The 17,834-nt window shown below is 43.4% G+C and overlaps 1 protein-coding gene across 10 annotated transcripts in view; it reads right to left on the bottom strand.

Moving 5' to 3' along the window:
• The window catches only part of rgs12b (regulator of G protein signaling 12b), a gene marked incomplete at its 5' end in the record, with an annotated part of 29,785 nt that extends 13,207 nt beyond the window's left edge, over positions 1 to 16,578 (bottom strand). For all 10 annotated transcript variants that reach the window (XM_024262156.2, XM_024262153.2, XM_036211041.1 and 7 more), the window contains 11 exon segments: positions 1,902 to 1,998; positions 2,091 to 2,217; positions 2,337 to 2,410; positions 3,543 to 3,734; positions 4,624 to 4,736; positions 4,816 to 4,969; positions 5,051 to 5,233; positions 7,256 to 7,399; positions 10,219 to 10,311; positions 10,731 to 10,897; positions 16,557 to 16,578. In XM_024262156.2, coding sequence (XP_024117924.1) covers positions 1,902 to 1,998; positions 2,091 to 2,217; positions 2,337 to 2,410; positions 3,543 to 3,734; positions 4,624 to 4,736; positions 4,816 to 4,969; positions 5,051 to 5,233; positions 7,256 to 7,399; positions 10,219 to 10,311; positions 10,731 to 10,897; positions 16,557 to 16,578 — 1,366 coding nt within the window.
• Between the last annotated feature and the right edge of the window lie 1,256 nt (positions 16,579 to 17,834).

A 17,834-nucleotide genomic window follows, 5' to 3' on the forward strand; every position in this document is an offset into this window, starting at 1 on the left:
TGTCAGAAGAAAATTGTAAAACAAATAAGGACGATTCGGATGAGGAACGCGACACGTTGTCAGATGAAAGCTTTGAAAGTGTAGAGAGAACTGTCCGGAAGAACCCAACGAGAATGCGCCATCTTCCAAAGAGAATGGCTGACTATGAACTCAGTCACAACTCAGGACAGGAGCGAAAGAAGATACAGAAGGGGTGGAAAGTGTTCCAAAAAGCAAAGAGGGCAGCAGCACGACACTAGAAGACAAAACACAATACATACAAAAAAAAAAATGTTAGTGTTTTTATCTTCCTTATCGTTTATCTTATCTTTTACTGTATTGATTGATTGCAATGGCTGATGACTGGGACGCCATCAATCGCTGAGGGGGTGGGTGTAGGGGACACATACTTGTTTCGCCTCCGGGTGGTGCTGTTGCACCTTCATGTTCCTTTTTTACCCTCTGGGGACGCTGTAGCTCTCCTGCAATCTTCGCGGGCTTCCCCTTTCTGCTCAGTTTCCTTTGTGTTGTTGTAAGTTAAGCAGCATAGCCATTTTGTCGTGTGAGTTTTTACATTTATTGGTTTTCTAATGTTCAGTTTCCTTTGTGTTGTTGTAAGAAAATAAAGAGCAACAAGGTCTGCCACAGATTGTATGCATCTGGTGCCTCTTCTTCCTACAAACACGGCCACCCGCAGCACATCTGGCTGCAAGGAGGAGGGGCCGCGTGTGGACGTAGAAAGACCGGGCTACAAAACTATACTGCTGCTCACAAATGTTCACTTCTGCTCTTAGTCTGGCTTCCACTACTCTTTCCCACACCTTCATTGTATGGCTCATCAGCTTTATTCTTCTGTAGTTATCACAACTCTGCACATCTCCCTTATTCTTAAAAATGGGCACCATCACACTTCTCTGTTCCTCAGAGATCTATTCACCACCTTGAACATCCCAGTCAAAAACTCCACTGCCAACCACCTCAGTAAATATAATGTAAACAAATTTGTAATGTGCCTTTTTTTTCCAAAACTGGGCCAATTTTTGAAATTCTGTAAACCTACAATTGCTGTGATTGGAAAACACAAAAGCCTTGTTTCCACTAAGCGGTCCGGTACAGTATGGTCTGGTAAGGAGTAGTATGGTACGGACCAGTTCATTCTGGTGAGCATTTCCACTCAGTTAAGCCTTGGTTCCACTGAGCAATTTGTTCTTATGCCGCTTGCGTGGTGCAGACCGCTAGCGTGTCATTGTAAAGCAACAACAATGGTGAACATCCTGCAGCTCGTCTTTTTGTTGGTTTGCTATTTGTACATGTTACTAACAAGGTTGATAGTTACAGTAACCTTTGTTGTAGCGGTATCAGTTTGCTTTTTACGTGTTGGAAACCAGGTTGGGAGTCATAAGTATTAAATAAAAGAAGTCCAACGTCGCTAGTGTGTTACAAACAAGATCTAGCGTCATTGTGAAAGCAGTAAATTAAGTCTTACTGATATGCAGACTAATCTGACTCTTTTGTCTCCCCTAATGCACCTTAGTTTGGTGCACCCTGTGGTACAGAGAATATGGCGCATTAACTTTCAATAACTGCTGTTTTTCCGGATGTCTGACAAAAATTCCAGCCTATCATGAACACTTCAGCTTCTTTGGTCTCCAGTTATTTATGGTTCGGACTGATGGGTCTCAGAACCACAACAGAGCTGTTTCACATTTCTCCACAACAAATACTTTGCTGAAAAAACTTGAACTCTGTAAAGGCGATTTGTTTTTGGCAGATTGGTATTGTACTGTGACCTCTGTACTGCATCCTCCTTGCCATGCACTTTTGGAGGGATGCACGTCAAACCATGATGGAGAACAAACACCTCCACTGATTGGATACAAAACCAGAATCCTTAAATGGTGCAGGACAAACTTGAGTCTTACCTTTTCCAACAGTATTTTCTGCAACATCTAGAACCACTCGGAGTCCGTCCAGGTTAGAAATGGGAAGACCTAGATCTAAGGGTTCTGACTCCCCACTCTGTACCAACACACACAAAGACAGAGCGGTTAAGAAAAGACCATGATGGCGCCACCACCACTCATGTCTGTCTACAGCTGAGCAGGCCTTACAATCCGGGCCTCCAAGCCAGACAGGTGCAGGCCATACTTGGCCACCACAGGCCTGAGGACCTCCGTCACCGGCTTAGTTGGCTTCGCTTTTAGACCCACCGAGCGATTGATGGGGACCAAGTCAAGTCTGTGCAGGAAGAGAATGTCATTACCCCTGGTCTTGTTTAAAACCTCTCACATTCAACTTGACTTTCAAAACTCTTTTATAAATTTGAGCACAACATAGTTCATGAGTAAATCCAGTACCTGAACAGGGTACGTTTTTCCAATCTCAGGTCTCTTGAACAGAGTGTCATGCAGTCTTGGTCCAAAACTAGTGGCTAAGCAAGAGAAAAAAGTCACATAACAGACTCACATTTCCTGCAGTGTGCTGGTGTGATGCAGATGTTTTCATTTTCATCACAGTTCAAGTTAGGTCGATATTTCAGACAAATTGTACATCTTGTGGTACAAGCATCACATTTAGAATGGATTCAAAAAAGCATGTTTGGCACGAAAAAAAAAGAAAATCAACATAATGGCCATTTGTAAAGATGTCAGGCATAATACTCGGTTATTACAAAAACATTCAGTCTGTTTGCCCCAGTCTCAACGATATGGGCCGTTTATGCAAACAACGCAGTCTCTAAACTTGACGGGTACCTACAGAACACTTATATATATATATACATATTAGGGATGCAACAATATAAATGCATATATTATAAAACAGAACTGTTCAATACGAGTTCGACAATTCAATATGACATTTTGACTATACACATTATATTAATTAATTACCACTCTGAGGTTCATTAAGAGTGTCTGCTGCAAAAAAGCCCCGCCCACTCTCCCTCTCCCTGCCAGAAACTACCATCCCCCTCCTAGAGTAGTCGCAAAATAAAAATTTTAGCTAAATGCTAAAAACAACAGAGATACTTGTTTTTTTGCAAACAAAGGAAAGGTACATAAATAAAGAGCTGAGAGCTAGGGAATACTGCACTTTACCTGTGTTGCTGTTATTATTATGTCAGTTCTAAATATTTTAAGTTGGTTCAGTTTAGATTGTGTTTGACATCCAGCTGTCAAAACTTGAGAGAGCTGCTTAATTTGTTGCCGTTCTCATAAGTTGTAATGTTTACAAGAGTTCTATTTAAATGTGATTCTGCAATAAATGCCAAGAACTGTGCACTTGAAAAAAAAGAACTTTTGTTATGGTATTTCTCTGCAAAATAAATCATCATCTGTGGAATAGTCAGATTTCAGGGTTTATTTCTTTCTTGCCCAATACATATTGAACTGTGACGCTCATATCGAGGTCTGTATCATCAAAGCGTGAGAAAACTGTATCGGTTCATCCCTAATATATATAAATATATACTTTTTTTACTATTTTTTTTAAACTGGCTCCACTATTGTAAGTATACAGGCTAAATGAAAGCATCTTACAGGCTAAATGAAAGCATCTTTTACCTTTTCCCCTCCAACCAAGAAGAGGTCCGCGGCTGCCAGGCTGATGCAGAGCTTCTCACAGAGGCCCTGCAGCAGGTCCCTGATGGACACCCCAGCCCTGAGGGGCACGGAGCAACAGGAGCCATCCGGCAAGCTTATGTTGCACTGCCTTAAGGGGGCACTGCCTCCCCCTCGCTCTGATGTTCCACCACCCTGAAGACCAGAGATGGGCGGGGTCAGCCAAACAGGAAATAACCTCCCACAGTGTTTTCTTCAGATCTCCTTGTGAGGAAACATCATGAAGTCTGAAAGCAGCAGGACTAGCCCACCTCTCCATCACTGTGTGATTTAAAGAGCCCCACCCCCACCCGCAGCCTGGGGCGTCACTTCTTAACAAATACAGATAACACCATTTATCTGAGCTTAAGACATTAACTAAGACAATTCATGTTTTTGGTGTTTTTAACGTCTTTCTGATGATGCTTCTATTATCAGAAAAATGCCAGTAAGCTTGTTACAACCACGTACAAAAAATGAAGGTTAAAACTGCATTTTTTAGTATTTCTTTATCCAAACTGATGTGAATCAGGAGCAGACGAAACAAGCTTGTAGCAGTGAGGGAGGGGCTACAATTGAAACCAAAAACACAATATTTCTCCACTTTGATGTCACTTCTTTCTCTAAACTGTTAACTTCTGTGTTTTTCTATTAAAATAATTTTTATGTATTTTCCATGTTTATATTTCTTTCAGAGTTTTTCTTTTTAATACTTGTGCAGATATTTATTTTCACATAATATATCAACTTCTGTTTTTTCTTTTTTCTCTCACGAGTTTTAGGTGATTTAATATTTAGAGGATGCAAATTGTTTGTAAGTAATCTAAATCTTTTGTTAGTTTTTACTGAGTATTTTAACCAACAGATGATTTCAAACCTTCCAGTTCTAATGTCATGTGCAGTCTTTAGAACTTAGCCAATGCGCTGAGATGCTCTGACAGGACGTCATCTCTTCAGTTTTACTCAAAAAGGAACACACTTGGTGGGAGAACCATAGCATGATCCTGAAGCCTCAGAACCTGACGGCTTCCTGACCCCTCCTGACCTCTCCTCGTGGACTGGCCTCGTTTTTCCCTGTACCCGACGTTCCCAGTTCCAGACTGGCTCCCGACGACAGCGAGCCCTGAGACTCACGGCGACCGTTACTGCCGGAGAAATCTGGAATGCCAGAGAAGCATGAAGCTTGAAACTTTCCTTCAACTCTTTCTCCAGAAGATTGAATGAAGTGAGGACTGACTGTAGTTGAAGTCTGCCAGCTCTCTCTTCTTGGGGCCTTTTCCAAAGCTCCTATTGCGGGACCATGAAAAAAACATGCCTCTCCTGCGGTCCCCGGAGTCCTCTCTGCTGTCCTCGTTCAACGACCGACCGGATTTGCTCTTGAGTTTTTCTTCCTGTGGGACACAGAGAGTTCAGACCCGAAAGGCGTATCAAAACCCCAGCACCCAAACACCCGTGCCGGCGCCGTTCTCGACCTTCTTGGGCGTCGAGAGGTTGGAGCGGTCAGAGCCGGTGGTGCTGTGCTTGGAGGTGGGGCTGCTCGGGATGTGATATGGATCGGGGAGCGGCCGGCCCTCCACCTCCGCCAGCATGCACTCCTGGTACAGCAGAGACTTCAGGAAGCGGGTGTAGCTGTCGAACTTCATCAGGTTGAAAATCTAAAGAGAGCACAAGCGAGGAAAGATCAGCGGGTCTGTGGAGAGCGAAGGCAGGAGACAGGATATGGATCTGAGAGGCAAATGTTCAGTGATGCAGGGTGAAGTCATCAGACATCTAAGAGTCCTGTTTTCCATCAAAGTTAGGAGATTATCCATCAATCAAGCATCCGGGGGGGGGGGTCAGGAGGAACTCATGAGGACAGACAAGCCATTTACCAGCATACTCAGATGGATTACAGAAGATTTCAAGATTATCTTCTAAAAGTTTGTCCCGTGCAACACGAGTCAACCTGCTGCTGGAATGCAAATGTGCAGCAGCTGATGGGCTCAGCACTCACAGCAGAAATCAGCAGCATTTTCCATTTTAAAAACTCATCCTTTCCATCTTTCCTCACGTGGTGCAGAAAATCCAGAACTCTGAACGGAAAACATTTCACAGCAACCAGAAAAAAATCAAGAAAAAAGGAGAGCAAAACCTGGACAACTTTGAGAAAGTTTACAGTAGCTTCTCATGTGGACATCCCTGAGGTTTCTTCTTTTTTCCAAGAATCTGTTTTCTTTTGTTTTCTCCACACCAAGAAGGAAGGTCTGAGGGCTGGGATGTCCAGCCTCTGTCTAGTTTAGCTTAGCTTGTCAATTGTTGTTTTTTATTACAGTATTTGCTGACCACTTATTATCTGAAAACAATCACAAAATTAAATTTACACACAAAACTGTACATTTAGAACATTTATTTTTGATTAAGGCAGACAATTGAAAAATATATCACATTAATCCCACTTTTGTGTTGTGACTGAAGACTATGATTCACAATGTGTTACTAGGAAAGTTTGATGACAATTTGCAGCTTTTGAATAAAAACAGGCCAGGGAGAGATTATTCCTTCATTGTTGTTGTCCGAAATGTTTAAATGTATCAAGTGTTAACCTAGAAATGTAATATGAGCACAAAACACATCAACAGTGAGATGAGCACTCTAAAGACTTTATGTCTGCAGCATTACTAAAAAGAAAACAGAGATGGCGACATACAGCAATAAGAAACGATCCTGCACACCTAAAAAAAATTGTAAAAATTACGGTCACACAGCCCAACCGTTCTGTATCACTGTGCTGCCTGCTTTAAAACGTTTTATTTCAACTTCTGGATCAAAACAAGCAGTAAGAGATGAACGTCCTCTCTGAGTTGATGCTCAATTTAACCTATCATGACAATCAGCATTTATATCGTTTTCTTTTATCACTGCAGTCGAGGCTCAGCGACGTCTTGTTACCATGACAACGCGCCGGACCCAGATCAAATTGTCCACTTTTTGTATAAAAACGATCTAAACAATCTAAACCAGGGGTGTCAAACATACAGCCCGCGAGCCGGATCCGGCCCACTAGATAGTTTAATCTGGCCCAGTTATGAAGAAGAAAATATATACGAATTTTCAAAAAAGAAAGCAAGTTTCTATCCCATTCCTGTGGCGAGTTATAGTTCTTTAAAGAAATGACCGCAATGCGCAATTCCACCACTAGGGGGACCAAAGGAATTCAAGAGATCAAGAAATAAACACGAAGGCCAAACCATGCCAAGTTTTTGGGAGAGAAAGGGAGGTTAACGCCAAAATGTTTGATAGTTTAACCCTCAGGAACCTAGGGCCTAAAACTCTGTTTTGCTTCCTGTGGTGCAAAGGAGGTCATGAAGACACCACCTGGTTGGATGCAGCTGAAGGAAAAGTCATCTTCATTTACCTTTAAATCTGCAATGGCAGACTGGATCTGAGTTGTGAGGATGAGACCGCAGATTTCCCCTGGAAAAGCTTTTCTCAGGCTTTGTGTGTGGACCTTGAAGTGCCTGGTGACTCTGTTCACATCCCTGATGTCTGATAAGAAGCAGGGATGAACTGACCTTCTGTTCTATGGACAGGAGGACCTGATGACGCCCATCTTAATTTTTTTTTTTTTTTTTTTTACAATCGATGATAAAACTGTCCTTTGGTCTCTTTTGGCAGCTGCAGCCGTGTGGGAGTCGTACCTGCAGCTGCTGCTCCTTGAACATGTCGGGTTTCGGTGCATTGAGGATATCGTCCGCAAGTTGTGCCTGGCTGTCAATGTTGACCGGTGTGGTGGCCTTGCTGGACAGGAAGCTGTTGTAGATCTCTCTGGCTCGCTGAGTGAGCTGTTGCAGACAAGAGGTGCAGATTTAGAGAAGCTGTATTTAACCCTTTATACAAGATTTTTATCATGTTGTAACTTTTCAACTGTTAACACTCCCAGCTTTTCTCCTTCAGAATCTACTTGAATATGTAGATTAAAAAATAAAAAAAATCACAGTAAATCTAAGAACATGTTAAGGGGTTAGCACTTGCTCTGTGTTAACATTTTAGATTTTAGATCTAGAATCTATTGTGCATGATGACAAAGCTGCTACTTATGAATTCAACTCAATGTATTTCATTTTTTAATCTTTTTTTTTGTTACACAATACAAATACTAGTAGTATTTTAGACCAGTGTCCAGAGGAGATGTTTGGTGGTGGTGTGGCGCTGATAACCTTTATGACAAGATGCCTATAAATGTCACAGGTGTTTGTGCTCTGGTGACTTTACTGTTGCCAGTTTCTGTCTTTCCTACCTCAACAGAAGATCTCGTGCACAGACTATCTAGCCTTTATGCAGGTGATTGACACCTTAGTAAACGGTCAGCACCATGGTTGGAGAATGATCCCAGTTACATTCATGCTATAGGTGTTCCTCGTGGTGTTCCAGATGAATATGAATTAGCGGATCAAGTCGCTGCTGGGTTTGAGAATATTCCAATCATAAGTGCACTGTTTCCAGTGACCCCAAATAAGAACGTTGACAGGATTGACTTCATCCATTTTAATGGTCAGAAGCTAGGAAATTGGACACTAGCAGGTTTTGAAGCAGTACATGGCCAACTGCAGGCTACCTCTCTGATGCCATTCCAGAACAGGATAGCTTTGGACATGCTACTCGCCGAGAAAGGAGGAGTCTGCTCAATGTTCGGGGAGCAATGCTGCATCTTCATCCCCAACATCACCGCTGCGGATAGCAGCCTGACCAGAGCCATAGAAAGGGTTCGTGCCCTCGATGGTAGAATGGAAGAGCACTCCGGGGTTGACGCCACCATGTGGGATGCGTGGTTGAATGTGTTCGGCAACTATACAGCCCTTGTGTCCTCTATTCTAGTCTCCATTGCAGTTTTTGCAGCTATTCTGACCTTATGTGGATGTTGTTGTATTCCCTGCCTTCGTTCTCTAGTTAACCGATTGATAATAACTGCTATCTCACCAGCAGCGCCACCACCGGAACAGCTGTACCCTCTTTTAGGTGACAATGCCGAACCTGAACCAGTTTCTGATGAAGGAGAAGCCCTCTACCTGCCTGACCTGTTCCCAGACCCTGGTGACTATGTAGGGCAAAACTTCTGAGTGTGAATGTATTTGTGCTCTTAAATGTGATCCTCCAGCTGACAACCTTCCCAGGGAGTGGCTGACAGGTGATGTGAGAATTTGAGCAAATATGTGATAAACAGGGGGGAATTGATAGAGTTGTACATACATTTATCCTATATTTGCTTTGTATGATTTTAACCTCTCTTCTCTTTCTGCTCATTTGAGGTCTTGCTCAGCTGTTATCTGGAAGGTTGCAGTCATCCCAGGCTGAAGGCTGTCTGGAGGCTGACACATTACAGATACTCAAAGATGCTGACGCAGACCTATTGCATTGAACTAAGACATTAATGATAGTAGAACCAGTTTGAGGCTGTTTTTCCTTCCACACCTTGAGAGCAGCAAATGTAAATAAAATAAGACCGCCCCTGAAAGGTTATAAATATGGAAACCCTGAACCAAGGTCTTCAGAGCGGGTGGAGACTGGTTTGAACATTCTCTGTCTGTTCTCCTTGTGCAAGTAAAATCTGATTTAAGAACTGACCCCTCTCTTGTCTTCCTTTCAGAGAAATGTTTCAGGTTGTTTGAACCTAACAACTCACTATCACTATTAGGCACACCTGTTCAACTGCTCGTTAGTCTTACACAAATTTCAAACTAATCAATCACATGGCAGCAACTCAATACATTAATACATGTAGACAAAGTCTAACCATGGGTGTCCAAAGTGGGGCCTGCGGGTCAAATTTTTGCCGCCAGGTCATGGCTGTGGAAGCCGCAGAGTGTTTAGTTAAAACCTCTCATCCGTTTCCTATTGATTCTCTGTTCCAAAACTCTACTGCTGTAATTTACTTTTGGCCTCCGGGTGGCGCTGTTAGCACTTTCTTTGCCTGCTGTTATGGGTGAAACAATCCCCAAGTGAGTCAGCCTTCAGCTTTCATGTCTTTTCAACTTTCTTGTTGTTGAGATAAACTGTGGAATTAAGTATATCAACATTTGAATTATGGTATTCATAAGAATTTTGTGTTGAATATTTTTGGATTGCTCAGGAAAAATGTTCCTACTGTTTTTAATGTGGTAAAATTAGAGAATCTGGACCTGATGGTTCTTCTTTTTTTTTTTTTTTTAATAACCCCCTCTGTGGTGCCAAAGGTTGGTTACAAGTTGTTAATAATTAAAAAAAACAATGTAAGAAAGTCACCTTTTAAGTTTTATTTTGATCTTTTACTGGGCTACAATGTAACAAACTTAAATAAAATACCTCAAAATAAGGCTTTTAATAGAAATCTTAGGTTAAAAATACTGTGATTAAAAATGATTAATTAGATTAATTAATTACAGGTCATAATTAATTAATCATACACAACAATTAATCGCATGACAGCACTAACATAAATATAAACAACTGTGACTTTTATCTAATGATGGAGTCCCTTTAGGCAAAGTCATAGAATCTACACTTAGAAAAGTATAGCATAAGGTGTTTTTCTCTACAACTAAACATGGTAGTGGGTCCATTTTTACCCACACGGGGTCGATAAACAACTTTTTGGTTCCATTTTCTGGACTCTTCTGTTTGTTACCTGTATGCTGTCATTCTCAGGTAAGTGGCTGAAGAACTCGCAAGCCTGCCAGAAGAGAATGTTCTCCTCACTGAACTCTTTCTTTAGAAATTCCTGCAGACAAAGTATTAAAAGTGGATCAAAAATACGAAAGAGTAAGACAAATTAAAACATTAGTAACACTTTTCATTTTGAAGTCTAAAATCTTTTGCCTTTTGGTCTTAAGGCCTTAAGGTGCTGTTAGCATAGAGTTAGAGTCCAAAGGGGGAGACTATATTCACATTTGTGGTGGAAAAAGCAACAAAACAGAAGTAAATAGATTTTAAGACCAACTGAAATCTTCCTGATACATTAGAAAAACAGTTTCTAAACTTGGAAATATAATAATATGTATTTCAAGTGAAAGGAATAATTAGTTTGAAGGTTTTTAGGAGACTGCACATGCAGATTTCCAAAAACTTCCTTGGAATGTTTCCATTTGATAGAGGCTAGCTGCCCGGCAGCCATCAGGTGGCTGCACAGTGTGACCGTACCGAAAAGTAGCGGATTCCCACGGGATCCTGGAGCAGCCTCTCGAAGCAGACGGCCCAGCTGGCCACCCTCCTCTCCGTGTGGCGCCGGTGACTCTGAACGCTGGGGAGGCTGGCGTTGCTGTTGAGGCTGTCGCTGCTGCAGCCCTGCAGCTCCACGCTGTTCAGCTCTGGACAAACATTTGAGATGATTTAAGGTTTGGTTTTCATTCCCTTAAGCCTTAAAAATGAATGCAAATATATGCATGCGCACAAATATTTTCAGTTTGGATAAAAGAGTTGTTTTAATGCATCAAATGTTAGTTTTCTTTTTGCAGAAAAGCAATTAACAAATCCAAAGAGACCTCCTCTTCCTCCCTCCACCACATCCTCGTCTTCTTTTGCTTTGAGGATGTCTTTTTGACAGAAGACAAATTCACACTTTGCATTTTGTTGTAGGCCTTTTTTTAAATCACAGTTAAAACTGTGAGTGCTACCTGCCCCTGCCCTCGTCCTTGCCACCCTCCAGTTCCCCTTTTTTAGCTGTTTTAGCCCCTTTACTTCCCCTTCTCTGCCACCCATGAAAAAAAAACACTTTTTACCAAAATGGCTTCTTTCTGCTAGTTTTATCCCCACAGCAACCAATTTTTGTTTTTGGTCAACTGGGGCAGACAAACATGTCCATGTAATTTTAGAAGAATCGGCAAAAGTAAAATTTGGGATTTTCGTGGCAACCAAGGGTTCTTTTTTTAGCCACACCCACATTCCTGTCCGCATTTCATGACTATGTCCATATTGTGTGTCATATTGTTTTATTAAGAAAGCAATGCACAATCTTCTTCTTCTTCTCCTTTCGGCTTTTCCCTTCAGGGGTCGCCACAGCGAATCAGTTTCTTCCATCTAAGCCTGAGTTCAGCTGTTATATTTAAATGTTTACTTTTCCAAGGTCAACTTCACTAACAAAAGTTAGGAAATGATATTTTGAAGATAGCCCCAGTCTATTCAAGGTTTGCCTCTTTTGCAAACCACTTCCTACTGTGAAGCTGTGATCAGAAGGCTGCCCCACAAAGAGAGGCCAAGAATAACCGGGATGGAGCCCCGGGCCGGATAAACTCAACGGGGGTGGCTAAACTGAGATATAATAAGATACAAGAACAGCAAGGGGAGGGGGGCATCGCTGCTCAGGTGCCCAGGACGACACAAATGCTGAAAATAAAGTAAAAAAAGGAAGTGTCTGGCCTGCAGGGAGCATCCTCTGTCACAGAAAACGACTTCTTCGTTCTATCAGAGGTACACGAATTCTGAACAAGAGGGGCAGTGGACGGCAAACACTAGCGGGGGCTCAAATACATCCATCCGTCCTCTTCTGAATCCATTTCAGGGTCGGGGTTGCAGGAGCTAACCCAGGTACAGTGGGGGAAGGTGGGGTGCACCCTGAACAGGTTCCCAGTCAGCGGCAGGCGACACACGCACATGTAATCAGACACAAATTAAGCCTTAAAGCATGTTTTAGGACTGTGGGAGGAAGTGCCCACAGAGAACACACACATGCACAAGAAGAACACGCAAACTCCACACAGAAAGGTCCCTGCTGGGATTCAAACCAGGGCCGTCTTGCTGTGAGGTGCAAGCTAACCACTACACCACCATGCAGCTCAGGCTTGTGCAGCTCCACATTTATGAACACAACCTTTTCACGATTCTCAGATTTGTGTTCTGGCCAAGTTTTAAATAGTTCTGCATGAGCTGCAGTCCATGCAGTCTGTGTGCATTCACACTGGAGTAAACCGCACCAGACTCCATTTGCAAGCACACAGAAAGCCTTGTTCACAAGTGGACCGGAGTCCTCTTGCATCACAGGTCCAGTGAGCTTTCACAGCTGCTGACCAGAGCAGAACAAACTATTTCTGTTGTCGACCCAGCCGAGCCTAAACGTGCCAGTCTGGATGCCTCCTTAATCACCATTGGGAGCCAACTCAGAAATCCAATGTTTGTTCAGTTTAGCGGCTTGATTTTTCCAAACACAAGTACGTCAGGAGGAAGAAGTGGAAAGCTGCGGGTGCCTCCTCACCTGGGTACAGCTGGTACGAGCCTGTGTGGTGCCAGCGGGGCATGTATCGACTTCTGAGAGGTAACCAGGCCCCTCCATCCATAATCCCCCCGTCAGGGCCCCTCACAAGCTCAAACACATTGGGTCCAAGCAACAGTCCAGCGAGAGCGCACACGCTGCAGAAACGCCAGAGAGAAACATCAAGACGGAGGAGGGAGGCTGCTGGTTGTTAGCAACCTGGATGAAAACCTGAGAAACCATGGAGGGAGTCAGGTCGCGGTGTGCACGGGCACGTGCGTGTGGATTCACACACATGTACCAGCTCACATCCAGGTAAGCGATACGCACATGCACAGGCCTCAGGAGGATGTATTATTCAGAGATGAGGGAGGAGGAAACTAAAACACACACACGGCAGTATGTGAGGCTGTTAAAGGACGGCCACAGATAAAGTCTGTGAGAGCAGCCAGTGCAGAGACAGGATCCTCCACTGGGGGCGCTGCAGCTGACCGGGAGGACAGGAGCAGCTGCAATCCTTAAACCACCACATTCCATTCAAGGGAGACGCATGAAGGAACCTGAACACCCTAAACAGAGCAGTGTCTTTGCTGTTTTTAAAGTATTCTTGAGGCATTTCTCTCATGATGGAGGACAAACAAACGTTGACTGGCCACTTTATTAGGTACACCTGTCCAATTGCTCATTAAAACAAATTTCTAATCACAGGGTGGCACTGATGATCTACTGGGACAAAAATCTCTAGGGTTTACAGAGAATGGTCAGGAAGAGAGAAAATATCCAGAGCTGCAGTTCTGTGGGTGGAAATGTCTTGTTGATGTCAAGGGAGAATGACCAGACTGGATCCAGCTGATAGAAAGACAACAAGAACTCAAAGAACCACTGGTTACAACTGAGGTCTGCAGAAGAACATCTCTGAACACACAACAACCTTGATGCAGAAGAACCAGCAGCAGAACACACCAGGTATAACTGCTGTCAGCTACAGGAAACTGAGGCTACAATCCACACAGAGTCACCAAAACTGGACAACAGAAGATGGAAAAACGTTGTCTGGTCTGACGAGTCTCTATTTCTGCTACATTCAGATGGTAACAACAACAACAATAACATGAAAACATGGATCCATCCTGACTTGTATCAACAGTTCAGGCTGCTGGTGGTGCTGTCATGGTGTGGGGGAGATTTCATTGACACCCTTTGGACCCATCAGTAGCAACTGATCATGGTTCCAACCCCACAGTCTACCAGAGTATTGTTGCTGACCATGTCCTCCGTCCACAGTCACCAGAACCCAATAGAACCTTTGGGATTTGGTGGAACGGGAGATTATCATCATGGATGTTCAGCCGACAAATCTGCAGTTCTCTGAATTTCTAAAGCTTTCTCTATAAAAACTCACACATTTAATGCAAACATCAATTTATCTTTGATCATTATTTCTGTAGGTTTTATGATGTGTTTTGACTAGTTTCACATTTTAACTTTGTCTAAATTCTTCCTATAAACAGACACAAATGCAGTCTATGATATGGACCATTGTTGTGTGTGATCAGAGTTCTACCTCTAGAACACAGAGAGGTTTACTCAGAAGAACTGAACTGTATAGCGATCCATGAGTCCGACACCACCATGCATGACAGAAGAAGCATTACAGTTATTGAGATGGTGCAGTTTTCAAAGCAGTGCTTGTATTATAGCAGGTCGACTCCACTTTGTGCCACCTGGTTAAGAGGCAGCATTCAGACCATTGACTGCGTTTGAGCACTGGAGTGAGTGTGTGCGACATTACCCATAGAAAATAGTTTATTTGTGGCTCCAATGAAATTACGTCCATTCAGTCATCATTTTTTCTCGATACGGTCGCCACCATGTTGGAGCTACGTGATGTCATTGAGCAAATCGGTTTGAGTTATTGTTTCTATGCCAACCACTCTGGCCAATCAGGACTTTAGCTTGTTCAAAGTCTATAGACTTATTGGTTGAACGCGGGCAACACAAAATCCGTTGAACATTGGACATGAGGGATCTGATTGGTCAGATTATACCTTGAACTATAGAGAAAATGTCATGGAAAAAATGAAGCTTATCAAGAACATGTTAAAAAAAAAAGATATCAATAAAAAAATGGTCATTCTGACCAATAGAATGAGTGAGTAACAGCTGCGTATTTCTTTATGGAAGTCTATGGGATTTTGTCTACCTGGGGCCCATGGGCACTTCCTGTTTGGAACTCAAGGGGAGAGGGCACACTCAGTCCAGCTTTGGTTTGGAGGAGTCTTCTTTTGTTTTGTCAGATTCCATTGGTGCTTCTGTGTCTTTTTTTGACAGCACTGCAGTCACACAGCAGACACAACTAGAAACAGAATTCCGGCTGCTACTTGTTAGAAGGAGGTTTTTCTTACATCAGGTACTGACCAGAGATTAAAGACGCTACAAGACCAAAGAAAATCCCCAGTGATGACAGTCTTTGATGATTACATATTGATAACCTGCTTATTACACAACTAACAACACAATCTACAGCAGAGGTGTCAAACTCAATCGCACAGGATAAACATTTATTGAAAGCAGGCATGAAGGATGGATGGCTCAGTGGTCTAAGTATAGGATTTGCACGCAGGAGCCCTGGGTTCAATCCCCGGAGTATCCACTGATCTCCATCAGTGATTGGGTCCCTGGGCAAGACCCTTGATGCTGCTTCCTTGACACAGGGTTCTGTCAAGACGGGCATCTGACGTAAAATCACTGCTGCGAAATAATGATACTGTTTCGCTGTGGCGACCCCAAAAAGGGACAAGCCAAAAGGTGAACAACAAAAGCTGACAGGAGTATTGTTCCAGAATAAATCAAATTAAGCCTTAAGTAACTTTTAACATTTTACTCTCCATAAAAATATATATTGTCAAAATTATGCAAGTTAGAACTAAGTGCAAAATAACATCGGGCCAATAATAACAATAAAATGAAATGATCTGGAGGGCCGGATAGAATTGCCTGAAGGCCGGAACCAGCTCCCAGGCATTGATTATGACACATGTGGTCTACACTCTTTGCAGGATTGAAACTTCAGTCTAAATGCTTGTCTTTACTGAAACACTTTATTTCACAGATTTGTGCATCGGGTTCCTGTTCAATGCTGGACTCCTTAGCATCACAGATAAGAGTTTCGCCTCCATCCAGTCACAGAGAACCTGATCTCAGACGATGCAATCTTCATAGAAACACAATGTTTTCCTTCAAAACAGAAGCAAATTGCGTAAAGACGCATTAGAAGAGTAGCTCCCACTAAAGACTCTCCTCACCATAACCCTCCCACTCTGCCTTGTCTGTCATTTGTGTTTAAGTCCCATCATCACCCCACTGTGGTGACTGAGATTGTTTCAGAACTCGGCACTACATAACCCCACTCCCTCTCTGGCTTCAAACAGCTCTACACTGACAGGCTTCGGTGTGTGAAAGGCCATCATGACGTCACAGAAACACCTGGAAGGTGTGGAGCAGGACTTGAGAAAACATTGAAGAAATTCTCTTTCCAGATGTAAAGGAATCATTTTGTTCTGTCTGTGACCTGCGGCTGCGCGTCTTCTTTACAGCTTTATCGGTGCTGCTGAATGTGGCAGACCGGAGGAGGCGGACGAGGCAACATTTTCATTAAAACATTCCTTCAGATTGGATGACCACCAACAAATACCCCCTGAAGTGAACCTTGTCGATCCTACTGAGGTGGTCATGAGTGTGGAGGCAGACGTGAGACAGAAGGTAAAGGAGCGTGGACTCACCTCCGTCAGAGACTGCAGCGGACTGTGGGGAGAAACAGAAAGACATGGGTTAGGATCTCTCCGCCTGACTGAGCTGACACTTGCTAAACTGCAGGCGGCTGCCCGGACATGCCCCCTCAGCCCGGCAGCGGCTGCTTCCATCACCGAGCAGAGCACCTCATTGTCTTCCTGGTGAGCTGTCTTCCTGGTGGGCGGACTCGTGTCAACTGGCTGTGCTTGCTCTGCCAGAATACCTCCTTGCCCGGGTGGGGCTTCCCTACCTGCCCCTTCTTCACAGAGAGCTGAGGTGTTTGCTTGAATATCTTACAGTCCAGCTCTGTTCATGCACTGACACTTCACAACAAGTCACTGACACGCTTCCGTAATGAAGAACACTTGAACAACCCACCAGAAGGAAACTGACACAGCTCTCCAAATCTGTCCAGTCTCTAATCTGAGGCGAAACTGAGAAAGAAAATGCCCCTTAAATGAGATGAAGGGGTTTAGAAAAGACTTACCTGTTAAGTTCCAGTGTCTGTAATTTAGAACAAGAAAGGTTCAGAGTGTTTGGAGTGTGAATCCCTCAACACAATTGAAAGCTGCATATGATTATTCACAGACATCAGAAATGTGGAGAACAATAAACCTCAGTGAGACTTTGACAACACCGACAGAGAGAAGACAGGCGGACAAAGACGGAGCGAGACCACAGCGAGGTCCCGATGAGTGGAAGGAGGATGGGAAACGAACCCCAAATCAACAGGAAGACAGGAAAAAACAATGGAAAGAGAAAGCAAAGACCCTGTTGGGGTTTTTGTGCTCTTTTTCCAACTGATGATGGCTCATGTTCATATGACACAGGCAGTGCAAACACATGCCCGCCTTGTGGACGACTGGATGTTTCTATAGGCTGATTTCACAGCTGTTAAGTTTCTGAGAAATCTTGAGGATTCTCTTATTGTCCTTTGTATCCAACAATAAATATGTTGATCTCAGTTTCAATGCAGGAGTCATCACGTAAAGGTTTCCACACACTTTTAACTTTTATGTTTAGTAAGTTTTACTGTACGCCAACCCCAAATCTACACCTTCACACTGAACATCCACCTGGAGGGGCTAAGAGCAGCCGCCGCCGCCGCTCCACGTCAGAGCCATCGACAGAGTGAGTGTGACATCACTCCAACCAAATTAAGTCAATTCAGCTGCCATCTTAGAGCCAGACGATGTCAGTAGGCAGTGATTGGTCCAAATCGGTTTGAGTCGTCGTTTCTACGGCAACCACTCTCACCAATCAGGAGT

The sequence above is a fragment of the Oryzias melastigma genome, linkage group LG1, assembly GCF_002922805.2.
Source record: "Oryzias melastigma strain HK-1 linkage group LG1, ASM292280v2, whole genome shotgun sequence".
Taxonomy (NCBI): Eukaryota; Metazoa; Chordata; class Actinopteri; order Beloniformes; family Adrianichthyidae; genus Oryzias; species Oryzias melastigma.